Source organism: Maniola hyperantus, chromosome 19, assembly GCF_902806685.2.
Source record: "Maniola hyperantus chromosome 19, iAphHyp1.2, whole genome shotgun sequence".
Taxonomy (NCBI): domain Eukaryota; kingdom Metazoa; phylum Arthropoda; class Insecta; order Lepidoptera; family Nymphalidae; genus Maniola; species Maniola hyperantus.
In genome coordinates, this window is record NC_048554.1 from 6,540,018 (window position 1) to 6,565,576 (window position 25,559).

The 25,559-nt window shown below is 35.6% G+C and overlaps 3 protein-coding genes across 3 annotated transcripts in view; all 3 read left to right on the forward strand.

The window, feature by feature from the left end:
* LOC117990946 (arylphorin subunit alpha-like) overlaps positions 1 to 6,144 on the forward strand; it is a 167,801-nt gene extending 161,657 nt beyond the window's left edge. The window contains exon 6 of the mRNA XM_069504912.1: positions 6,131 to 6,144. The gene's annotated coding sequence lies outside the window, so the exon portion shown is untranslated. The remainder of the gene's footprint in view (positions 1 to 6,130) is intronic.
* A 9,428-nt stretch (positions 6,145 to 15,572) lies between these two features.
* Positions 15,573 to 18,371, forward strand: LOC117991137 (uncharacterized). The gene is made up of 4 exons (XM_069504997.1): positions 15,573 to 15,725; positions 16,017 to 16,175; positions 16,996 to 17,191; positions 17,736 to 18,371. The coding sequence occupies exons 1-3, from the start codon at positions 15,684 to 15,686 to the stop codon at positions 17,155 to 17,157; spliced, it is 363 nt and encodes a 120-aa protein (XP_069361098.1). The 5' UTR covers positions 15,573 to 15,683; the 3' UTR covers positions 17,158 to 17,191; positions 17,736 to 18,371.
* Positions 18,372 to 20,237: 1,866 nt separating this feature from the next.
* On the forward strand, positions 20,238 to 21,449 carry LOC138403641 (uncharacterized). Its single transcript, XM_069504999.1, has 3 exons — positions 20,238 to 20,390; positions 20,689 to 20,845; positions 21,158 to 21,449. Exons 1-3 carry the CDS (start codon positions 20,349 to 20,351, stop codon positions 21,226 to 21,228), a joined length of 270 nt encoding a protein of 89 aa, XP_069361100.1. The 5' UTR covers positions 20,238 to 20,348; the 3' UTR covers positions 21,229 to 21,449.
* Positions 21,450 to 25,559: the final 4,110 nt, after the last annotated feature.

Consider the following 25,559-nt stretch of genomic DNA (forward strand, 5'->3'; position numbering starts at 1 on the left):
ATCTTCCAAAGCCACCATGATCCAAACTTCATAATCACTGATCGTTCCTTCCTGTGTTGGGGACAATACGCAGAGGAACTTTCAGTATTTATAAAATAACGAAGGTGTGACATGTGCTGGCTCTTAGTCCACTAGTCACTGTCGTAGTAAAACATACTAATGAAAGTACGTGGGTGTAAACAACCGGATGTTAGTAAATCATACACAAATATTATAAAGGAAATAGTAAATCCCATCTAATTTGTTAATTAGGTAATTATTTAACGATCGTGACTTACCAGTGTACCGTGGAAATAATTAGTAGCTAGTTAATAATCGCAAAATAACATTAATATCCTTAAAAAACAATTAATTTCTTACAAACCTGTATATTTTTAACCGCCTTTCAAAAAGGAGGTAGGTCTCAACTCGGCTGGTTTATTTTTTATTTTTTAATGTATGTACATCGATGTTTTCGAGGTTTCTGGACCGATTTGCAAATTATTTTTTTGATCAACAGAGGATGTTTCCGTGGTGGTCCCATAAAAAATTCTTGATTCAACTCCTCAATTTTGATGCTGCAGGGTTACTCCCCGCCTAAGTTATCAAGGTTCAGGAAGTGTTCATAGTGGTACCTACCAAGCAACGATTTCATGCTTCTACTCCAATTCCCGACTCCTCAACCCTGATGATGTAAGGTACTGAACTCCTAAGCCGTCGGGATTCGAGTTTCTGATGGTGAACTGATATATGAGGTATCAAGCAACTGCTTCATGATTACACTCCAAGTCCGTACTACTCAAACCTTATAATGATGCATAGTATAACACTCTTAAACCATAGAGGTTCTGGAATTGTTCCTGGTGAAATAATTCTGTAAATGCGAAGCATAGACTTTGTTATTAAATTCCAAGTCCTAACTCTTCAATCCTGATGCTGCAAGGTACTGGACACGTAAGCCGTATGGATTTGGAAAGTTTTGACGGTAAATTGATATTTTAGGTACTGCAACTACCAAGCAATGACTACTTACACTAAAAAGCTTAAAATAAAAAAATAAAAAACCGACTTCCAAAGCCACTACAAACTTTTGTTTCTAGTTTCTACACGTGTATGAATGTATGAAATCGGGCGAGCATAATAAAAGAAACTAGAAATCAAAGCGTGAAGTTCGCCCGACTTCAACATACATATACGTGTAGTAGAAACCAAAGCTATTTTTTACTTTGTAGTGGTTTTGGAAGTCGGTTTTAGTAGTTTACATTAAATAAATAATCTTCAAATTAACCGAGTTGGAGAACGCTCAGGCATGCCGGTTTCCTTACGATGTTTTCCTTCACCGTTACAGCAAGTGATAAATTATTTAAAACGCACTCCGAAAAGTTAGAGGTGCGTGCCCGGGATCGAACCCCCGACCTCTGATTAGAAGGTGCGTCCACCTTCTAATCAGAGGTCCAGAGGTCTGTTGGCCCCAGTATTTTTATGTAAGTACCTTTGCTACCTAACACCTGCCAAAATCTGCACTACGCCTAGTTCGTACTATGTAAGTTGTATCACACATTGATGTAGGATAGTAGATACTCAAATCGCTGGTAACACACAACTTATGTACCTATCTACCAAAGCGTGAATAGTAATAGATGTGCTAGGTAATAGACTAAAACATAAGCTTTAAAGGTCTCCTAGAATCACAGCCTTAAATCTATAGAGCATCGACTTTGCTTTGAGTTGTGTCCTAACTCTGTCCGAAATCAAAATACCTAATTAACTATTTTGATTTTATTCTTTGATAGAGTGATACTATAGTAAACCGAAGTGGAAAATACTACACGTGTACATTAATATGACGGGTTCTCACATTCTTCACATACTCCTGCGACCTTCAAACTTCGTTTAAAAATTACGCAATGATGGTCTTAAAACTTATCTCACAGATTACATTGTTTACTCATTTAGTCTATTGTCTTGAACGGGAACGTTTTAAAATTCCCAAAGTTAAAATAATAAAGTACAAATGTCATTAAGTTATAACTGCCTACAAAATTAGTCTCGATTAAACTAAGGGCCATAGCAGACACGATGCTTTTAGCATTTGCGATTGAAGTTGGAACGATTCGATTTAGATTTAGCTGCTTTTTGAAAGCTCGATACGGCGATTGAAGTTCGAACGCTCCACTGCTCCTCACAAATAGGGCCTACGAAGACTAAAGGACGGTACGGCAGAGAATTTTAAATTTAATTTAATATTTATCCAATCGAAAAAAGGTATAGGTATATTTCATTGCTCGGCGATTGACCTCGGAGCATCGCAGCGCAGTTTTCTTTGGAGCACCGAGCATTGAAATATATACCTTAGTTCGATTGGATAATTATTAAATTCATATAAATAAATTTAAAATCTTCTGCCGTCCCTTCCTCCAGTCTCCGCAGGCCCTTACAATCTCCAATCACAGATCAAGCCGACTTTATTGATTATTTCAATATAGCGATGGAACACAGAAAGTCGTGAAAGTGATTGTTTCGATGCTGCATCGTGTTTTGAACACGATGCAGCATCGAAACAATCGCTGAAACGATTTCAATACAGAAATCAAACGCAGATAATAATCCTCAATACACGGTGCAGCATCGATACAATGCGATGTCGTATGATCGCTGATGCTAAAAGCATCATGTCTGCTATGGCCTTAAGGTAAAGTTTTAAACTGATAGGTATTATTATTAGTAGGTTCATTTCACACTACTTACTTAATTATCGATTTTTAACGGGATCTAAAAAGGTAAACTTTTCTGTAAACTGTGTTTGCGGTAAATAGTGGGCCATCCATGACAGACAGAGCATCAGCTAGTACCACAGAATATATTAAAATGGTACTAATGTACAAGAATTTACTAAAGGTAGGTAATAAAAATTCTTTAAAAATGTGGAAATGTAGTAACGCTGATAATAATATGTAGTATGTAAGTCACCTATCCTGATATGGCCCTAATCTCTATTAGAACTAATACATAGACCATAGCTATATAACAGCTAAGAAATAATTTATTGATGACAGGAACTCTACCTTTATTCAGGTACTAGACCAGCTCGGGCTTCGCTCGGGAGGAATTCCTAAATATCCTTATGCAGTGGAACAGCACCGCAAATCGCAACCTATCGTACCGCAAGGCATCGACAAGGTCTGCAGCCGTACACTACCAAGTCGAAATTCCTCGAATAGGTACGAAGCGATTTGCCTCCTCATTTCAATTTAAACCGCTAAGATATGGAACGCCCTTCCAGCATCAGTTCATCAGTCCCCTCCAATATTAATATGGATACATGGATACTTTCAAGTCCAGAGTGAATAGGCATTTTCTAGGCAAGCGCGCCCCATCTTAGGCTGCATAATTAACACTTGTCACCAGGGTCTGATTTCAGCCAAGCGCTAGTCTATAAATTAAAAAAGTTTACATTATTTTGAAAACTTAGGTACACGCAAAATCAAGTTTTTAGACGCAACGGTTCGAATTATATTATGTTAGTCAGATATTCCTAATAAGTAATTGATTTACTACTAGCTGATGCCCGCGGCTTCGTCCGCGTGTATTTAGGTTAATATGAGGTAGTTATTTCGAAATTACAGCCACACACTTCCATTTTATTTATTAATATAGGTATAGATTTTAGAGCCTCAATAGCTCAACCGGTAAAGTAGTGGACTGAAAACCGAAAGGTCGACGGTTCAAATCCCGCCTATTGTCGTACCTACTCCTAGCACAAGCACGCTTAGTTGGAGAAGAAAGGGGAATATCAGTCATTTAACATGGCTAATATTCTTATATTAAAAAAAAAAATAGTACAGAACTTTTACCATTTTGAAACATTATGCGTAGTATATTTTGTTCAATAATGTAAGTAGGTAGTCCATACGCATTTCATAAATAGCTAGGTACGTGCATCACATTGTATACAACACTGCGGATCCTGCTATGTAAATAACATATCTACATCTACATCTACATCTACATGAACTGTGTACCTACGCGAGATCTTGTCAAAAGTATTCAAATGTTTGAGCACTGACGCCCGTTATCACATGTTTGTTAGTACAAACAAACAAATACGCTGCCAACCTTCAATGAAAATGAGACGTGATCATTTCCATTTGTCTCTATTTTAAAGGGCTAATCATAACAGTAATTAGAATATAATAGAAATATTAAATGAAGTATAGAAATATAACATAGTTGACCCGACCCGGCTTCGCACGTGTTAGCTTACGCATTCATATACCTATATCTACCTATCGATAACAAATGCTTCCTCCAATTAAAATTTTCAAAATACATCTACATACCAACTACAGAATTCAGTTACAGTTTTATTAATAGTGTACCTAGATGATATCACTGAGAGCCATAAGCCACTTATCAGTGATGAAACAGAGGAGATCAAATATACATGCTCCTAAAAATATTAGCATAATATATAGCATATTATACAGTCGCAGACTATGTAAACGATAACAAAGCTTGGATTTAACTCGCTCCAGCAATGCACGGGGCTGCAATGGCTTGTATAGTACCTACGGTATAATAACATTGTAAATTGAAAATTAAAAAGAGCAACCGCCGAGTTTCTTGCTGGTTCTTCTCGGTAGGAACGGCATTCCGAACCAGTGGTAAATTAAAACTACCTGACTATTCATAAGCACTTGTAAAAAGTTTACATGAATAAAAAAACATTCTAAAAAAAAAACATAAAAACCGGTCAAGTACGGGTCGGATTCGCTCACGAAGGGTTCCGTACCAATCGGACAAGACATAACACTATGTAATTTTTATTTATTTTTAATTTGCGTGACGGCTATTTTTAAATTCGCCATCATGGTTTTTTAGCATTTGTTGTTATAGGGGCAACATTTTTACACTTTAAACTATCTACCTATTAGGTACAGATCATAATATATCTCTATATCTGATAGACTACAGATAGACGAACAGATAGTGGAGGATTAGTCATAGGAAAATTTAAAAAAAATTAAAAATTCTTGTATGATGGTACGGAACCCTTTATGTGACTCGCTCTTGACCGATTTTTAACCCCGAATTCTATGCATTTCTCTGATACCGATACCGGTATCATATGAAAGGTCTTCACCTGTGCATTCTAAAACAGATTTTTATGCTAAATAGTTTTTGATTTATCGTACAAAATGTCAAAAAATATGACTGTAGTACGGAACCCTCGGTGCGCGAGTCTGACTCGCACTTGGCTGGTTTTTTTTCCCCTACACTTCAAGGAAATTTTCAAATGATTTTAAATACATTTCAAAAATTGCGAAACCGGCAGGAATCGAACATAAGCGAACCATTGCCTAGTGGTACGGCTACGATATATCGTATCCGTACCTTTCCCTATAGGGAATAGATCCGCAGATTCGAATTTTGCCAGTTCTGCAATTTTTGAATTGTATTCAAAATCATTTGGCCTTAGTTTCGTAGAGTTAGGTATCTAAATTCGCCAGAAAAATCTCCGAATACACAACATTGCGTTTGGGAAAATTTCTTGATAAATCGTCAACGTAAACGGGCTTAAAGAAAAGCACTTCATAAACAACACAGTAACGTCAGCAAAACAAGTAATAATTAAAAATTTGCAACACGACTGCTGTGCCACACTAAACTTTTTTCAAGAAAAACACCAGTGTAACTCGGGATGAAGTAAGAATTCTAACGTTCCTCTTAGATCTTAGATTCTTGTTTAGGTATTCATTTAGAAGTTGATGAAACAAAGACACTGACGTACATACATAGTATACACTATAAATACCCTAAACCCTGAAAACATTACACTCTTTTTTTCGAACAGTCGTGTTACTAGTTAATTTGAGAGCTGGTAAGTATCAATTATAAATTAATTACTCTTTTGACTACGTCCCTGACATAAGCTTATCGCTTAAGCTTATCTATAAGTGATCCCCACCACCAATTCAGTCTAGGATGCATCGTCATCATCATTTCAACCCACCGCCGGCCCACTAATGTCAATGGGTCTCGTATCAGAATACAAAGGGCTTAGGCCATAGTCCACCTCGTGAGCCAAGTGCGATTTGGCAGAGTTCACATTGCATATTTACACGACGGAGGCATTAGTGTGCAAATAAAGAATGAAATTGTACTGATGCGCATAGGCACTATACATACTTATTTGTTGCAAGAAACAGAATATTTTTGTGAACAGTCACATTAAATAAGATGGAAAACAATATAGAGAATGAAGAATAATTATATGTATTGGAAATAGGTAATATTATTCTATCACCTAAGTCCTACAACTAAAAGTGAGTACGACAAATAGTCATCTGAAAGAAGTCTACAAAAATCTGAATTTTAATCAGTCTTTAACATTGTTGTGAAAATAAAAATACAATTAGGTTATAATTATAAGAAGTAAATTAGTATTATGCTTAAAAATAATAATTAACACGTTTTGCTTTAACAATTTTCTTTGCTGGCCTTACAAAACCAGAGATCCCCCATGAACAAACACTAACTTATCTGATTCTACATTCTTATCTATTATCATACGTATTCGTTTTCCACAGGGAAAACCATGTTGTTAATATCTATTTAGGTTTTCAGTGTAATCTTTCGACAAACAGTGGAATGTATAAAATGTTTTATTCTCCAGTCTATAACATCAGTTGAATCGAAAACACCGAACGAATATAAAATATTAAACATGGTTTCCAAAATTTTGATTGCTCTTTGTGTTTGTGTAAGTATATCTATTACATATTTATTATACAACAAACAATACTCGTAAAAAAGATAACCAGAAATAAATATACTCCATGTTTCTTTTTAAATGGATACGTCATTCCTTTTCATCAGGGAGAATAATAATAGAGTCAGGCGCATAAATAAAAGAAACTAGAAATTTTAATTTTTTAAAAGAATATTCTGTAACATATTTTCAGGTGACCCTAGCGGCGGCAGTACCTGCCGTTTCTCCACCATGGGGCGGCGCAGGCTGGCCCGGAGCCGGCGGTGTGAACCCCTGGATACCACCATGGATCGCTGCGGCCCCGTGGTATCCACAATGGAGCCCATGTACCACTATTGGCACGTCATGCGTCAATTGTAACACTCGTCTGATATGCACGAAGAGAGGTGGTATGGAGAGGGTTTGCAATGACCCTACCTTGCCTCACTGCAACCTTGGAGAGTGCTCAGCCACACCATCTGACGAGTGCGCAGCCTCTGTTGTTCCAGCTTAGTGCAATGGCAAAATGTAGATAACACTCAATTAATTGCTTCAGCTGTTAACGTGTTTATTAAAAGTAGTATTTTGTTAACCATAATGTAGGTAACTGCCCGTTAACATGATTAGTCTCAAACTATTGATATTTTGTTGTTTTAAGCCAAGTTCATATTAATAGATGTACCTAGTGTAAAAATAATATAATAAAACAACATTATGTTTTAAAGACTTATTATTTATTTCTAGAATATTTTTTATACTTATAATAGGTATACTATACATATAAATAAATTTTAATTGCTCTAAATTTGTCGTTTTATTTATTTTATGCTGTAAATTGTGTTGGCAAATCAATTTATTTTTGAATGACATTTCAGAACAGTTTAAAATTGAAAAAGTGGCTACACTTATCTAAAGGAATAAAAACCTTGCAAAGAGATGAATGGATCAAATTTGTAAAACGGGTAGACACAAAACTAAACTGGCAGGGAGACAATACTATATTACTTAATAGTTGTAGAATCTATCATGAAACCTCTTTCTAATGGTTAATAGTATAAATATGTATAATTTTACCTACTACCTTACATGCAAAATTCCTTTCTTTTTTATATAAAATGAGTCATGAATTTTAAGGAGAGTGCTGCCGCCTAAAACACAGGTAGGTATACCTAGCTTAGGGACAGTCGGTATTAATTCTGTATAGGTACTTAACAAATTGGTATGTTATTATAAATATATTATATGTATTGTACTTTTAAATATGATTTATGATTTATGATTTATTTATTCATTTGCTTTCATGGTTACATGAAGCCCCGTTAGGGCATTGCAAAGTTAGGTACATTAACAATACATACATGCTAAATATATAATTATTATACAATTACATGCAAACTACGTGTTACATTATTTTATAATAGATTTTATCAGGTAATTATATAGGGCATTCATTTTGAATCGAAATTATTATTATTTATTGATCGCACTAATTAATTAAGTTGGTTATAATGTCAATTAGTTTCTTCTTTGTTAATAATTTAGTAATATTAAGTAGGTACAAGTATGTTAATATAAAATAGTTTCGATTATCAGTAAGAATGTCATATTAAACTTAAATTAACAGGTTATAGTAAGTACAACATAGTCTGAAGCATGGATTTAGAAGTAATAATTCTTATAACTTACATAAGTATTAGTAGGTATTTAAAAATTCTTTGGTCTAAAGTCTAAACATACAAATAGGATATGCAAATATAGTGTCGGTAGGCTACTTGACTCATATCTAATTTCGTCCAATAAATGATTATTTATTATAGTATTTTGCTTAAGACAGCGAAATATATCAATAACAATAATTAAAAACGCAGGATGGATATATAAATCCAATTTAAAAAAATACAGTTTTTATTTTTATTTGAAACGCAGAAAACGCTGTCAGCCATGATGTGACGTCATTAAATATGTAAACAAAGAAATGTCATCCCTATGTCACGCGGGGACTAACGTAGTATCCATATATATAAAATTTAAAGTCCTGACTAACTTATATATCAACGCACAGCCTAAACATCTAAACAGCTGGTCCTAGATACATGAAATTTGGTGGGTGTGTTCTTTGTAGGTAAAGAGAAGGTATCCACTAGGAAAGGATTTTTTGAAATTCCACCCCTGTGTGAGTTAAATGGGGGTTTGAAATTTATGAAGTCCACGCGGGCGAAGTCACGAGCATAAGCTTGTTTTTATATATTTCTAAAAACTCATAGTAAACGTAAAAAATTATCGTTTTGTCTTTATAAATTGAATAAGTTATTAAGTAAGACTTACAACAAAGTGATCTTTGCAAAAATAAATTTGGGTTGAAGTCGTTAGTCATATATAGGATCCCTTTAAGCAAGTCTTCGCGTGTTACGTATATTTTTTTCACTGGGCACTCTAATCCACAACAGCTTTCCTGTGGTCTTTATCGATGCGTTTTTTAGATTCTCAGATGGATACAATAACGATAATTACTATATTTTTCATGTAAACTAGTATAGAAGTCATGTTTATTAAACTTTGGGAGGTTATGCTGTTGTTTACAAATGCATGACGTCAGAGCACAGATAATCTATCGGCCAAACATGGCCGACTGTGTTTTCACCTGTCTAAGAAAAATATATTTTTAAATTAAAGTTTTATGGTTTTTAGGGCGCAAAAAAATATAGTGTTAATTTTTTTGATCTAATAGGACCAATATTAACCATGTAAGACCTACTTAAAAAAAGTGTCAACTAGCCTCATGTAGGTATGGTTAGTTTTGCAGTAATTCGTCTATCTCATAGAAACTATATGCAGAAGTACTTGTACCTACCTTTGTTTTTGATCAATAAATAATTTATTATAATTTATTATTATAATTTATTTTGATCTGTAGCTTCGTTGCGGCGTGATTGAAGGACAAACCAACAAAAACACACTTTTGCATTTATACTATGGGTAGTGATAGAAAAGATATGTAGTGTAGGTACCAACAATGGTGGTTGTTGATTTTCACTGGTATGACAATAGTGGTTTTTAGGGTTCCGTAGTAAACAAGGAACCCTTATAGTTTCGACATGTCCGTCCGTCTGTCCGTCCGTCCTCGGTTAATCTCAGCCAAATGGTAGTATATAGGAACGTGAAAAAATTCACAGCAGTAGTATATACCTATAATCAATTTTAAAGGAAGACTATCATGGCTAAGTATGGTTCACAGGTTAAGGAGTTATATCTGTTTTTCGAGGATTGTGACTACGGAACCCTACACTGCGCGTGGCCCGCCACGCACTTGGCCGATTTTTAGGGTTCCGTACCTCAAAAGGAAAAACGGAACCCTTATGGGATGGGATCACTTTGTTATCTGTCTGTCTGTCTGTCTGTCGGTCTGTCGAGAAACCTACAGGGTACCTACTTCCCGTTGACCTAGAATCATAAAATTTGGCAGATAGGTAGATCTTATAACAGACATTAGGGGGAAAATCCGAAACCGTGAATTTGTGGTTACATCACACAAAAATTAAAAATTTAAAAAAAAATTGCTATGGTCATGAACAAAAATTAGTATTTTCAATTTTCGAAGTCAGATAGCTATATCAAGGTACCATATGAAAGGGCTTCACCTGTGCATTCTAAAACAGATTTTTATTTATTTTTATGCATTATAGTTTTTGGATTATCGTGCAAAATGTCGAAAAATACGGCTGTAGAACGGAACCCTCGTTGCGCGAATCTGACTCGCACGTGTTTTTTTTCTCGTCTATTCCCATATCACGCCAGCTTTAGTCAAAGTCCGTTTTTATAAAAATAAGTATCTGCAGATGCTCGCGACATCGTACGCGTGGATTTAGTTTTTGAAAATTCCCAGGGGAACTCTTTGATTTTCCGTGATACAAAGTAGCCTATGTCTCTAGGTCTTATACCTATACTCATGCGAAAAATCACGTCGATCCGTTGCTCCGTTGCGACGCGGACGTGATTGAAGGACAAACCAACAAACAAACACACTTTCGCATTTTTAATAGGGGTAGTGAAAATATTTAGCTAATACTTTTTATTTAGAAGTTTAGTTCAGCGAAAATCAACTATACAACCATTACAACCATATAACTAGCTGTAAGTAGTTAAGTACCTGAATCTCAAACATTACAGATACTATTAAACAATAGTACTTTCCGTTGTTGGAAAACCCAGGCTTGTTATTTCCTTGTTTACGCTTTCTAAGCGGGCGGGGGATAGTTTACCTCACTAGATAACTACTACGGAATACTATAAAAGCAGAATAAATGCATTCATCAGCACAAATACTAAGTAGAACAAAACAATGGCTGGTTTCAAGAGTATCACTGTCTGCATATTGCTGGTAAGTAAAATTTTACTTTACACGGTTCCGAATCCGAACTACCTAACGTATAATATCGGTCTTGGGCACTAAGCGAGAGGCATCTGCCTCCTATTCAGGAGTTCGGCGGTTCAATTCAGATAAAACAAGGCTCTTAAGGTTCATTTTACTTTTACTCTGTTTCAACACACAAATTCTATCAACGTTCGTGAAATAAAATCTAAGGCTACTAAGGGTATTCACACTGTGAGCCTTGTGGCTCATAGTACGCGCGCAGTGCAGGTGCAGTGAGTGGGCCCACAATGGTACCATCGCGTTTCGCAGTATGATGATCATCATACAGTTAAGGTAAGCACGAACTGCGTTTTACCGCGCGATATTTTTTTGCAGGATTCTGTAACATACTCTACCCATACTGGATTGTATGAGACCGCTAACACTCGCGAACGGCTTCATACAATTTCCATGTCGCAGAATTCTGCGGGAAAATTCGCACGGTGAAATTTTGCAGTGCAGGCTTACCCTTTATTTTTGTTCCGTGCAAATCGTACACGCATTCTATGCTAAGTACCGTCGCGCTTTATCTCGTCACACTCTGTCTTTAGTATGCCTAGGCCTTTAGTGTATACGAAAAATAAACCTAGCCAGCTAAAAATCGAACACATATTTTTTACTAGCACACTTCTTCCTTCGAATACCTAATTAAGTATTGAAAGTTGTTCACCAGCGAAATAAAATCAAGAAAATTAATTTTACTAGACCGTTAACCTCATGATATTTTTGTCAGAGTGTTTTTTTGCGGAAAATTCTTTACCATTAGATACTTAAATATTTTTTATCGCTTATTTACATTCAATCACTGCGTTCGCGATGCTATCAATGAAATTCAAACAATGCCTTGAGGATGCAAACGGAACTATATTTAACCTAACTTTTCAGATCGCCTTACTGGCTATTTCCTTGGGGCAAAGCGCTCAAGGTGGACCGCACGTGTCTCAAGGAGGCCCTCATCAAAATCAAGGAGGCCCCCAACAAAATCAAGGAGACCCTCACCAAAATCAAGGAAGAGCTCGTCGTCAAGTAGAAGATGAAAATCTAGACGATGGAGGAAATGTCGGACCCAATCCTCTAAATCCTATGAATTGGACTACATGCGATGTAACAGTCCTACCAAGGATCTCTTGCCACGATTGTAACACTCGCGTCATTTGCAAGCCCATCGGCGGACTTCTGAAGTCCTGCAACGATCCTGCGAGACCTCACTGCAATCTTGGCATCTGTTCTGCTGTGCCTAGTCTAGCTTGTGCTTAGGCAAATCAAGTGCGTGTAACTTACTATGTATACTATGCGTTTCAAATGTGAAGACCATCGACACTTATAATTAGAGGATTGCTCTATTGTTCTGCTGGCTTTTTAAGTAAGTAGATAATTGCTATAGGTTTTCTTTAAAAATAAAAACAGTAAAATATCAAGCTACCTACAGTGTAAAAGTTTGATACCTGCAATGGTTACAACTAACAAGGTATACTTATGTATATACCTTTATATCCATGGTCTTCATATTTGAAATGCATGGTATACGCCTTTTCCTTTGCTATTTTTTACATTTGAAAAGTCGTTTCTTTACTGAAATAATTTAACTACTTCTTACTAAAATCTTTTACGTAATATCTTAGAATAACAACTCCGTAATATAAAGAAAAATTTATTTAAAATTATAATAAAAATTAACATTCTTGAATGCTAATTTTATTTATTTTACTTTACAAAAACAATGCCAGATTCTAGATATCTACTATCTCCTGATTAATCGAAGTTTTTCTGAAATGTTTTATCGTCAAAGTTGGATCTGTCTGTCTAAATGTCTTACATTTTCTGGCCGTTTATGTTTAATACGAGGAGTGTAAGGAATTCAATTAGATGAATGTTTGGATTTAATGAAAATTCCATTTCAACCAGTAACGTCAATGTAGTTCTTAATCTTGCAACCCTTATCAGACTGTATTTTTGGCTCCACCACGAGATGGGTGGAAAGAGTGTTTTGACCTAACTCAAGAAGTTTGTTTCATGAATTTAAATTTAAAAAACTGGTCAAGTATGAACCAGACTCGCACACAAAGGCTTCCGTACCATTGTACAAGATATGACACCATGTACCTACTTTTTTTTTTTTTTTTCATGGTGGTTTCCGAAAACTGGCAATAAAAATTACAAACTGGTAAAATTGCAATCCTCTACCTGTCACGATTCATGAGATAGGTAGGTACAGCGAACTGAAAGATGGACAGACGGACGGACGGACAGCGGAGGCTTAGTAGTAGGATCCTGCCCTTCGAGTGTGTGAGAGTTCAACCCTAAAAAGATTTAATAATCAAAAAATAACTTACTTCCACTATAAAAATCGTAGTTATTACGTTATTTTCAGAGAAAAACGAGGAAGATTCTTATATGCTCGCGACTTCGTTCCCGTGGACTACCTACACAAATTTCGAACCCATATTTTACCCCTTAGGGGTTGAATTTTCAAAAATCCTTTCTTAGCGGATGTCAGCCCGATCCGTCCAGTAGCTGTGCGTTGATAGATCAGTCAGTCAGTCAATCCTTTTATATCCATACTAATATTATAAATGCGAAAGTGTGTCTGTCTGTCCGTCCGTCTGTCCGTCTGTCTGTCTGCTGTTAATGAAATTTGGTACAGAGTTAGCTTACATCCCGGGGAAGGACATAGTAGGCTACTTTTTATCCCGGAAAATTAAAGAGTTCCCACGGGATTTTTAAGGAACCTAAATCCACGCGGACGAATTCGCGGGCATCATCTAGTATTTAAATAAAATGTAAACCATATCATCCAGACTCCAGACGCAAGATAGACGGGTAGGTAGTAGGAACTAATTGCATTTAGCAAGTTAACAGATTTATGGGGCGTGCTAAGCGCATCCGCCTGACAACTAGATTGCAACAGGAAACTTTAATAAATTAAAAAATTGTAATACTATATTCTATCTACTGTACTAATATTATAAAGCGGTAAAGTTTGTACGTTTGTTGTTTGTTGTAGGGGATAATCTCTAGAACTAATGAACCGATTTTGAAAATTATTTCACGACTAGAAAGCAACATTATTCGTGAGTGAAATAGGCTAAGTATATTTTATTTCAAAAAAAATTGAGATCCTTACGAAAATTGCGAAATCCGTGCGAAGGCGGGGCGGTTTACTAGTCTACTATAAATATTAATGGATAAAAAGCGGTGAAACCCATCCTAGTTGTTAAGAGTAAGTCGGTCTCCTTAACGGAGCGTCCGGGTTCGAAATTCGTCCGCATTCGCTTTTAGTGAAATTTTTATCACATTTTAAAGATAAAATTATACTTATAGAATGTACTTACACTTCAAGTTGTTCCTACAATTTACTTTTTAAGAGTACCTACTATTCTTACAAAATCCGAAACTAACTGACTCCATGATCTGCCACGCATGGGCGTACATTAGGAAAAAGTTGTCAGCAAAGAGGTACCTTACTACGTACACTACTCTACAGAAATGTTTAGATAGCATTTATTCCCCTCTACGCCTCTACTATTATTAGGTACTACACCTATTGTTCACTTTTATCAGCGTCACTTTGTTAGAAACATGCATCACGACCTCACGAGATGTTTTGCCCCATTATTATGTGTGTGAAATGAAATGAATGTAGTGTAGGTATGTATCTAGTGTGTATGAAATGAAAGCGGCTATCGCGCTGAAATATTCTTGTTTGTTAGCTTTGTGTGCGTTTAACGTAATGTCACGTTCACGGTCAGGGCGTGAAGATGGGACAAATATTTGAGAATCGTAAATATTTGCCATTTTTAAGATCGTGAAAAATTACCGTGCAATTTAAAAGCTATAATATGACATGACTTCATCTTGTTTTGTTACCGTTAACAATTTTTCACTTTACTATCTAGTATCTAACGGTCTCTATCTTATTATCAGATGGCACACTATAAGAATTCCTCCTGGTATCTACTGATTTTATTTGTTAGCTAATAAAACTAACTAATAAAAAGAAAATTTACATAAGTTTTGTAGTTAGTGTAAGACGTAGGTATATCTACTTGACCCTCACAAAACCAATCTGATTGAATTTAGTAAACTTAAAAACAGTAAGCCGCTGGATTCAGACGACACAAGACCGTGGCATGTGGAAGTCCCTGCAAGAGACCTATGTCCAGCAGAAGACGTCTATCGGTTGTTGATGATGATGATGAAACACAGTAGGTATAAGGGATAATTTTCGAAATCCTGAATTATAAAATTAAAATATCATCGAACGCACAGATACATAAAACCTAAGATTGCTCAGAGATCAAAAGTCAAAAGCAACAAACCATCTGAAGCGACAAGGCAAAAAGAAAAAGAGATATAAGTAATTTCAATACAAACTTACTTGACAACCCTGCGATAAATTAGAAATTAACATAAAACGTATCAATAATCAGCAGTATAAATAAAGTCGTAGCTTCAGTGCAAATTCAGCAGCTCACCCCGACATCAGCAGAACGAACTTTATAATTCAAACAACACATTGAAATCTCCATAAAAGTCCTTAAAATGGCCCTTGGAAACATCTACTTTCTCGCCTTTACGGCGTTGGTAAGATTTGTTTAAATTATTAATCAATAGTTTAAGCCGCCTTCATTGTAAGATACTCACCCACTAAAAATTTTCCGAAACAGCTTTTAAAATTTCATGAAATTCTAGGGCTTATCATTTGTGTAATTTTCAAGAGAATACTTTCTCAACCACAAGCACAACCTTATTACCTAGCCTAAAATATTATTTAAACTCCACAAAGTATACCTAATTAAAAGTGAATAGGTCTTCTCGGCAGAATTTCCATTTGTACAATTAATAACATTACAATGTTCATTATTGTTTTTATAGGTAGCCGTAAATATAATTTTTGCTGATGATTCTCTCCTATCGGACGCCAATGAAATCGATCTTACCGAGAGTGCCTCTCGACAAGCAAGACAAGCTGAAGAACCACCTCAGGAGAGACTATTCTTCACTCAAACAACTCGTTGCAATTACACGTCCACGGTAAGAACCTCGCTCCACATCTAAAGTTCTGTCGATCACTGAAAACCATCCTAGCCATTGCTTACTTATTATCCACGAGCTTTACAATAGTGAGCAGAGTACAATATAGAGAACAGTAGATAGGATTGAAACTACAACCTTTCGAACTTCAGTCCATGACCTTAGAACTATAAGAATACCCTTAAAGCCTTCGTACGGAAACTATTTAGCTCTATGTCAGATCTCATTCAGGAAAGCCCGTTCTATATCAGCATCACTACCTATATTTCACTACCAATATGGGTAGTGAATTATGGGTAATTAACCAACAAACAAACATCTATAATCTTCATTCAAACTTTCGCATTTATAATAATAAATACGAAAGTGTGTTTGTTTGTTAGTTAATTGGTTTGTCGTTCAATCACGTCACAATAAAGGAGCAACAAATTGACGTGATTTTCTGCATGGATATGACCTAGAGAGTAACTGGGCCACTTTTCTTTCTTTCCCAGAAAATCAAAGAGTTCCCACGGCATTTTCAATAACCTAAATCCATGCGGACGAAGTTGCGGGCATCACCTTGTTATAAATTATATCGGATTGTGGTATCATGCAGATGCACTTGACTGATTTCAGCAAATAGGTGCAACCTACAATTAACAAAGGTCTAACCGCCGCACTCAGAGTCGCTAATCGTTACTTAAGATTGAGTTAAAACGAGACAGATTTATGTGAGAGATATAGCTCTGTCTCGTTTAACTCAATCTTAAGTAACGATTAAGCGACTCTGAGTACGGTTGTTTGACTAAAGTCATAACTAACAGCTAAATATTTTCAGCCTGGTCGCTACTGCGCAAGCTGCACACAGGCTGTTAGGTGTCAGTCCAATGGCGTTGGAATTGTTCGTAATTGCTGGGGATTCTTTCCGTACTGCAACGGTGGCTACTGTTCCTTGTTCCCCGGCTCCGCCTGCAGTGGGAACGGCACTACCACCGGCTAAACACACAATAAGACCTGCTTGCTACGCTATCCCAGTAAGTTTATTAAAGCGATTTTGAATAGATACGGCTAGTTTTAATTTTATTATAACAGCAATCACTACCTCTATTATCACTACCCCTATTATAAATGTGAAAGGGTGTTTGTTTGTCCTTCAATCATGTTGCAACGGAGCAGCGGATCGACGTGATTTTTTGCATGGGTTTAGTTTAAGACCTGGAAAGGGACATAGGCTACTTTTTATCCCTGAAAATCAAAGAGTTCCCACGGGATTTTTAAAAACCTAAATCCACGCATACGAAGTCGCGGGCATCAGCTAGTAAAAGACTAGGTTCTATCTTTCCCAATCCCGAAATTTTGAATTTTAGAGTTGAGGTCCATTTTTTATTTACGGATTGTTCTTAGAATTTACTTAGGTATTACCTATCCATCCTATTAAACACTTACAATAATTATTATTTATTTCGAGACACTATATCTACCTGTATTTAGAAAATTTCGATACAAAACAACAAATTTTATTGTTATTCATACCATCAATACCAGTGATCATTCGTTGATTAATCTTTTTTGTTTCAGATGCCACAATAAAATTAATAATGCAACGAATCTATCCATTTAAGTATAATACCCAGTAGATTTTTTTGTATAATAACCCTATTTTATTATCAAAGTATCTATTCGCTTAATAATACGTATTAGCGTAATCATACGTAACGAGTTGCCCTTAAATTTAATTAGAGAACAATTATATCAATACATAAATAAAACAAGAATGTAATAATTGTACTTTTAATTTATCTTATACATATATGTATGTAAAAATGAACCCCTATTTTCCTTAGTCACGCCATCAAATTGGATAAATTGTTTTTTTGCTGTGTTGTAATTGTTAGGATAAGGTTTTTATAAAAGATATTTTTTTTGGAAAATCCACGGGAAAGGACAGTTCCCAATTTCCTATCAAAAAACTTCCGCGGTCGGCCACTAAAAGTACTGAATATCAAAATAATTATAGCCAAGTCTTTGTTAGGCTCGATAAATAGAACCATACAGCTGTTTTAGAAGGTAGGTAAGTGTATCCTTCTTGGACTACCTTCGAGCTGTCATCGCATTCTTAGGATCGTATTAAAATATTATATACCTATCTAAACAACTCTTAGTTATAAGTTGTCGTGTGTGGCACAGTTTGGAAAATAAACGTCTTTTATTAATTTCTTTTCTTTCTATCGTTTAAATAATTTTATTTATGTCCTAATAATTACGCCGTAATTTGAATCTAAGCGATATTTGATATGAACTTCTATGGACTATACCAACTCCGTAACGTCAGTGCAGGATCGCCTCGCTCGGAGTTGATAGTGAGCGTATGTCCATAGAAGTCCACAATATTATTATGAAGAATACTGACCGCGTGAGTCGAGGCGGTGCAGGTTGGGTGCCGGGTGGCTCTAACGAGGTATCAAACGATATACGAGGTATAGGCTCAAAAAATATCAAAACAGACCAGAATAAATAAGTATAGAGTAGGTGGTTCGTGTCGACCCTCAGGAAATGTTGTAATAGTTTATTGATTGCAGGGGTGGACTATCTCGCTCGAAGATAATATGGTAATGTATACTACTGTTATACAGGGTGGCCTTTGATAAAGTGCAACCCCGAAACCGGGGTGTAACTAGACCACAAATTTTCGACAAAAAAAAACTTTTCTGTGTCTAAAGTTTATGGTTGTTTATTTTAACAACTAAAATTGTGGTCAAATAAATAAGAAAAATACTTAGCTTAGTTATTGAAGATTTTTTTTTTATTTTCTAAGTGGACTGTAAGTATATATGTACAAAAAGAATAAATTTCTTGTAAGGTAGGTATGGGGTCAATTTCTTCGAAATAAAAATAATACACATTCTGGTTACATTGCGCTGAGAATAAAATAAATAACTCGCAAAAAAGTGGCTCATAAAAAATGCACTTTTCAAAAAGTTCAACGCACGATAGCCACTTTTTTGCGAGCTAATTGTTATTAACGACCTCTTTTGGTTTATTTATTAGGGAAAGGACGGGAGACTTGAACCACTTTTTAATTAAAGTGTCATATTTTCTTAAAAATAAGTTGTAGAAATTAGAAAATAATTTCAAGCGTTAGCGCACCTATTTATTAAGACCCACTTTTGCAGCATTACTTTTTCAATTAAATAATACTTAAAAAATAGATTTTAACAAAAATGAGAAATGAGCCAACTCTCGCCACCATCAGGGGCACTTGAACCGCAGTCTGGGGAGAGTTGACCATTGTTTTAGAGAGGAAAATAAAAACATTTAAAGCTTAAATCACAAAGTGACTAACTTAAAATGAAGTTCATATTTTAAAAAAGAAAGTTGTTGAAATTCTTATAAAGAAAAAACAAAATTTTAACATAATCTTTAATATTCTTTAGTCAAGATTAATACTTAATTTAAATAAATAAATAATTTTTACACATTTTCGTTACAAAATTAAACATTTCTCCAACTAAACTCCGGGTTCCGAATTTCTTTGAAGTATTAGAATGAAAACCACTTTGATATACTTTAGAAGGTTTTTTTCACTGTTCATAGTAATTCTTAGTTATAGCCGCACAAGACCAAACTACTCTTTTTTTTTACGCGCCATTTCAGAGTGACGTTTCCCATAGATTCGCTACTCCGCAGAGCACACCACAGATAATACAATCACCTAGTTTTTATCCGTCTAACAGTTGTTAGAATCTAAGTTTTAATAACAAATAAGTAACCTACCTTACTAGTTACTACGTACCTACGAAACTATAAAGAAATGTTTCGATAGCCGCAATACCATTAATAGCTACTAGATATTATATTGTTCACTTTTATCAGCGTCACATGCATCACGACCTCACAAGTTGTTTTGGCCCATTGTGTATTAGGTATATGGAATTAAATGAATGTAGTGTATGACTACTGTGTATGAACTAAAAGCGGCTATTGCGCTGAAACATTCTTGTTTGTTAGCTTTGTGTGCGTTTAACGTAATGTCACGTTCACGGCCACGACAACCCTGCAATAAATTTGAAATTAGCATAAAACGTGATTATTAATCCACAGTACATAAAGTCGCTGCTTCAGTGCAGCAGCTCACCTCGACATCAGCAGCACGAACTATAGATATTTAAAATCTCCACAAAAGTCCTTAAAATGGCTCTTCTATACACTTACTTTCTCGCTTTTACTGCGCTGGTAAGATTTGTTTAAATTATTAATCAATTATACGTATTAATCAAATTAGGTAGGTACCTAGTTGAAACTGCCTTCATTGTAAGATACTTACCCACTTACTTTTAATGAATTGATAAAATTTCTGAAACAGCTTTTAAAAGCTTATGAAACTCTAGCGCCTATCATTTATGTGATTTTCAAGAGAATCACAATTCCCAACCAGAAGCAAAACTTACTAATACCAAGCCTATTAAATATTATTTAAACTTAACTATTCTCGCAGAATTTCCATTTATCTAATACTAGAACTGTTTTATAGGTAGCTGTCAACATAATTTTTGCTGATGATTCTCTTCAGTCGAAAATCGATCTTACCGAGAGTGCCTCTCTACAAGAAAAACAAGCTGAAGAACCAACTCAAGAGAGACTATTCGTCACTCAAATAACTTCTTGCAACTACACTTCTAAGTTCTACGGTGAGTACCTACCAACATGCCCGCACCTAAAGTTCTATATCACTGAAAGCCATCCTAGTTAATGCTTTCTTATTATTATCCATGAGCTTTACAGTAGTAGAAGTAGTAGTTAATAGTAGTAGCTGGGGTTTGAAACTACAACCTTTCCAACTTCAGTCCGCTTTAAGACTACAAGAACGACGTAAAGGCCGTATGGATATTACACCTACAGCTCTATAACAATTATTAATAAACCTTCAAGACTTAGATATTAATTTTAGAGGGCCTCCATACTAAAGTTATTAGTAATTACTAACAGCTAAATAATTTCAGCCTGGTTCCTACAGCGCAAAATGCACACAGACTGTTCGGTGTCTGCCCAATGGCAATGGAATAGTACGTAATTGCCGGGGATTCTTGCCGTACTGCAACGGCGGTCGCTGTTCCTTGTTCCCCGGCTCAGCCTGCAGTAGGAACGGTTATACCACCGACTAAACAGACAAGAAGACCTGCTCGGTACTCTATCCCAGTAAGTTTATGTTGTAGAATATTAGTCATTTTAAATAGATAAGGCCAGTTTTAATTTTATGTAACTTAAGGCTATTAAAGTTACAACAAAATCTAATTGTTTACTTTTTCCTACCTTTTATGCCCAACTCCAAAATTTAGATTTAGAGAAATAGTTGAGTTTCATATTTAGAACTTCATTATTCTTAATTTACCTAGGTCCATCCATAATATTCATAATATTATGTACAATACCACACTTCACTTACCTACAATAATTATTATTTCGACGCACTAACATCCTATTCCCATGCAAAATAAATTTTATTGTTATTCATTGTACAAAACCAGTAATCATTCGTTGATTAATTCTTTTTGTTCAGATTCCAAACTAATAATGCAACGCATTTATCCTATTTTTCAGTAGATTTTTAGTATAATAAGTAAACCTAATCTTTCTGTACCAGCCAGTTGTTAACGTTTATGCTGTCTTTTGATTATAAATCTCTTTTTTATGTACTTCTCTTTTGTATGATTGTTATTGGTTAGTCGAATAAAGTAAATAAAAATAAAATCTGTCATTTTAATGAATGAATGAATGAATATTTATTTATCACAAAATAAAATATCTATCTACAAATAAGTTTCATAATGGTCTTAATCAATAATAAACTACCTTTAGAAACATTTTATCAATACAAAGGCATGAATAAAATAAGAATGTAATGATGGTTTTTATTTATCACTACCCATATTATAAATGCGAAAATGTGTTTGTTTGTTAATTTGTCCTTCAATCACGTCGCAACGGAGCAACGGATCGAGGTGATTTTTTACATGGGTATAGTTAAAGACCTGGAGAGTGACATAGGCTAATTTTTATCCCAGAAAATCATTGCGCTCCCACAGGATTTTTAAAAACCTAAATCCATGCAGACAAAGTCGCGGGCATCCCGCGGGCATCCGCTAGTTTACAATAAATTACAAACCCTGCTTTAATAAATAATATATAACTTAGATGTCTTATAAATATCCTTTATTAGCTTAACAGACAATGGAAAGAGAGCTACAGAAAAAATTTAAAAATCTGAAGTGGTCACCGTCGGTTTCTAGGTTAATGTCCAAGTTCATTAAAGATTCATGGATAACATTGGCTGCTAAGTTCCGTCTGTAAGAGCCATAAGACTCAACTAAGGTCTAAGAGTACGATTTTGACTATAAGGTATTAGTGATAATAGCCGGAACCGACAGGACACCAAATTCTCATCCATTTTCTGACTATCGACTCTGAGGTAATGGTTAGTAGGTATCAGATGATAGGTAGTGATAATATTAAGCTGGACCGACGACGGCTTAACGTAGGTACTCTCCGAGGCATGGAGGAAACGAAAATGGCAAATTCAAAACCACAGTCAGCTGCCCATCCAGTTACCGACTGGGATTAATATTGCTTAACCTGCGTGATCGTATGATATGCGCTGTCACAATTAGGCCACATGTCCCTCACTACATACACTTTTATTGACTGACTGACTAATCTATCAACGCAGAGCCACAGAATAATATCATAGTACTAACATAGCAGAGCTCGAACTACTTATATATAAAAAAATTGAAAAACTGACTTCAAAACCACTACAAAGTAAAAAATAACTTTTGATTCTACACGACGTGTATGTACGTTGAAGTCGGGCGAGCTTCACGCTTTGATTTTTAGTGTATTTTATTATGCTCGCCTGACTTCAACATACATATCTACACGTGTAGAATCAAAGTTATTTTTTACTTTGTAGTGGTTTTGGAAGTCGGTTTTTAAAAAAAAAAATATTTTAAGATTTTTAGTGTAAGTAGTAATTGCTTGTACCTAAAATATCAATTCCCCAATAAAACTTTCCAAATCCACACGGCTTAGGAATTCAGTACCTTGCAGCATCAGGATTGAAGAGTTGGGACAATTCAACAACAATGATTATTCTTGGCTATTACAATATTATTTCACCAGGAACAGTTCCTGAATCTCTATGGTTTAGGAGTACTGTACCCTGCATCATCAAGTTCGAGGAGCTTAGAATTGGAGTGAAAGGCGTGAAGCCGTTGCTTGATACCTAAACTATTAATTCACCATCAGAAATTCCCGAATCCCCACGGATTAGGAGTTCAGTACCTGGCAGCATCAGGATTGAGGAGTTGGGATCTGAAGTGCTTGGTTCCTAAAATAATATTGCATCATCCGCAGTTCCTTAATCAGTAGGTATAGTTTAGGAGTGCTGTACCCTACATCATCAGGGTTTAGGAGTTGAGACTTGGAGTCTAAGCATAAAGTCGTTGCTTGATACCTACAATATTAACTCACTATGAACACTTCCTGAATTTTGATAAATTAGGCGGGCAGTAACCCTGCAGCATCAGGATTAAGGAGTTAGATCCAGAATTTTCTACAGGACCACCACGGAAGCTTCTTCTGATGATAAAAAAATTGCAAGTCGGTCGGCAAAAAACGACTTGAGAACCACCTTCTTTTTGGAAGTCGGTTAAAAAGCTGAAAGTTTCTCTATACGCATTGTCCCCAACACGGGGAGGAACGATCGGCGGATCGTTCCTCCCTGTGTCGGGGACAACGAAGGGTGTTTGGCAGGGGATCGCCACAGTACGCGACAGGTGGAGATGGCAATTGGGGCGGGAACGTCCGCACATCCGAAAAGCCTCCGCACTATCCCGGTGCGGGATAGTGCGGGTGACGTGAAGGTGTGCGGGGTGTCCACGTTCATCCTATTAATTAAAAAATAATTGCTTTATTCCCGGCCTGGACGGTAAAGTACTATTTTATCGCCACTTTTTAAAGTTAAAACTATATAGAATTTACTAACACTTCACGATGTTCCTACAATTTAATAATAAAAACTGACAAAAGGAGTAAAACAGGGAGATCCATTATCGCCTAAAATATTTAATGCAGTACTTGAGAGCGTGTTTCGAAAATTAAACTGGAATGAACAAAGAATAAAAATAGATGGAAAATACCTAAATAATTTGAGATTCGCGGATGACCTAGTATTATTCTCTGAGAACCCTGTCCTACAATTTACTAAGACTTAAATATTCTTACTGAATCCAAACCTAACGGACGTCGGCCTCCATGATATGCCACGGGCGTACAATAAGAAAACGTCAACGAATACCACCTTACTACGTACAAAACTCTAAAGAAATGCTTAGATAGCATTATTAATCTTCCTCTACGATTCTACTATTATTAAGTTTATTAACTACACCTATTGTTCACTTATCAGCGTCACTTTGTTTGAAACATACATCACGACCTCACGAGTTGTTTTGCCCCATTGTGCGTGAAATGAAATGAATGTAGTGTATGTATCTACTGTGTATGAAATGAAAGCGGCTATTGCGCTGAAACAGTCTTGTTTGTTAGCTTTGTGTGCGTTTAACGTAATGTCACGTTCACGGTCAGGGCGTGGAGATCGAACAAATATTTGTTTAACGATCCGATGTTTTAATATTTTTTTTGAAAAAATAACGTACAAATTAACAGCTTTAATTATAAGACTTCATCTTGTTTTGTTATGGTTGAGACTATAAGGATCCCGTACCTCAAAAGGAAAAAGGAACCGTTATAAGATCACTTCGTTGTTTGTCTGTCTTTCAAGACACGTTTTCTCCCTTTTACATGACGTATAAATATATATAAAATAAATAAAATAGTTATTGTCTCAATATCCTTCCAAGGTACGGAAGTCGGAACCCTCGGTGCGCGAGTCCGACTCGCACTTGGTTGATTATTTTCATTTTACTATCTATTGGCGGTCTCTAAGTATATTTTATTAATTAGTAGGTATTACATTCGTTTTGAAAATTACTAAAAACCTTGGGAATACGTTTTATCCAAGCTTTAAAAAAGCTCTAAAGCTACCCAAACGGAAAATTATTTTGCTGGCGACTAAAAACTTAAACGGCTACTAATAGTTGTATTACCTAAATAAAATAACCTACTTAGCAGCATTTTAATTTCTTCACGACAAATAAATTGAATGTCTAACCAATATAATTAAATTTTGTAAAGTCAAGCACAGTTTCTGAAATCCTGAACTATCAAATGCAACAACTACATCTCAAGCGACAAGGCACAGAGGAAAAGAGATTTTCATGAAAGATTTAATTTCAATACAAACTTGCTGACAACCCTGCAATAAATTAGAAATTAGCATAAAAC

Bases quoted from the DNA above. Each gene is read 5' to 3' on its own strand.
- LOC117991137 (XM_069504997.1), top strand. From the start codon at position 15,684: ATGGCCCTTGGAAACATCTACTTTCTCGCCTTTACGGCGTTG. The intron at 15,726-16,016 runs GTAAGATTTGTT...TTGTTTTTATAG, and splicing joins TTCTCGCCTTTACGGCGTTG to GTAGCCGTAAATATAATTTT. The intron at 16,176-16,995 runs GTAAGAACCTCG...AAATATTTTCAG, and splicing joins GTTGCAATTACACGTCCACG to CCTGGTCGCTACTGCGCAAG.
- LOC138403641 (XM_069504999.1), top strand. From the start codon at position 20,349: ATGGCTCTTCTATACACTTACTTTCTCGCTTTTACTGCGCTG. The intron at 20,391-20,688 runs GTAAGATTTGTT...ACTGTTTTATAG, and splicing joins TTCTCGCTTTTACTGCGCTG to GTAGCTGTCAACATAATTTT. The intron at 20,846-21,157 runs GTGAGTACCTAC...AAATAATTTCAG, and splicing joins CTACACTTCTAAGTTCTACG to CCTGGTTCCTACAGCGCAAA.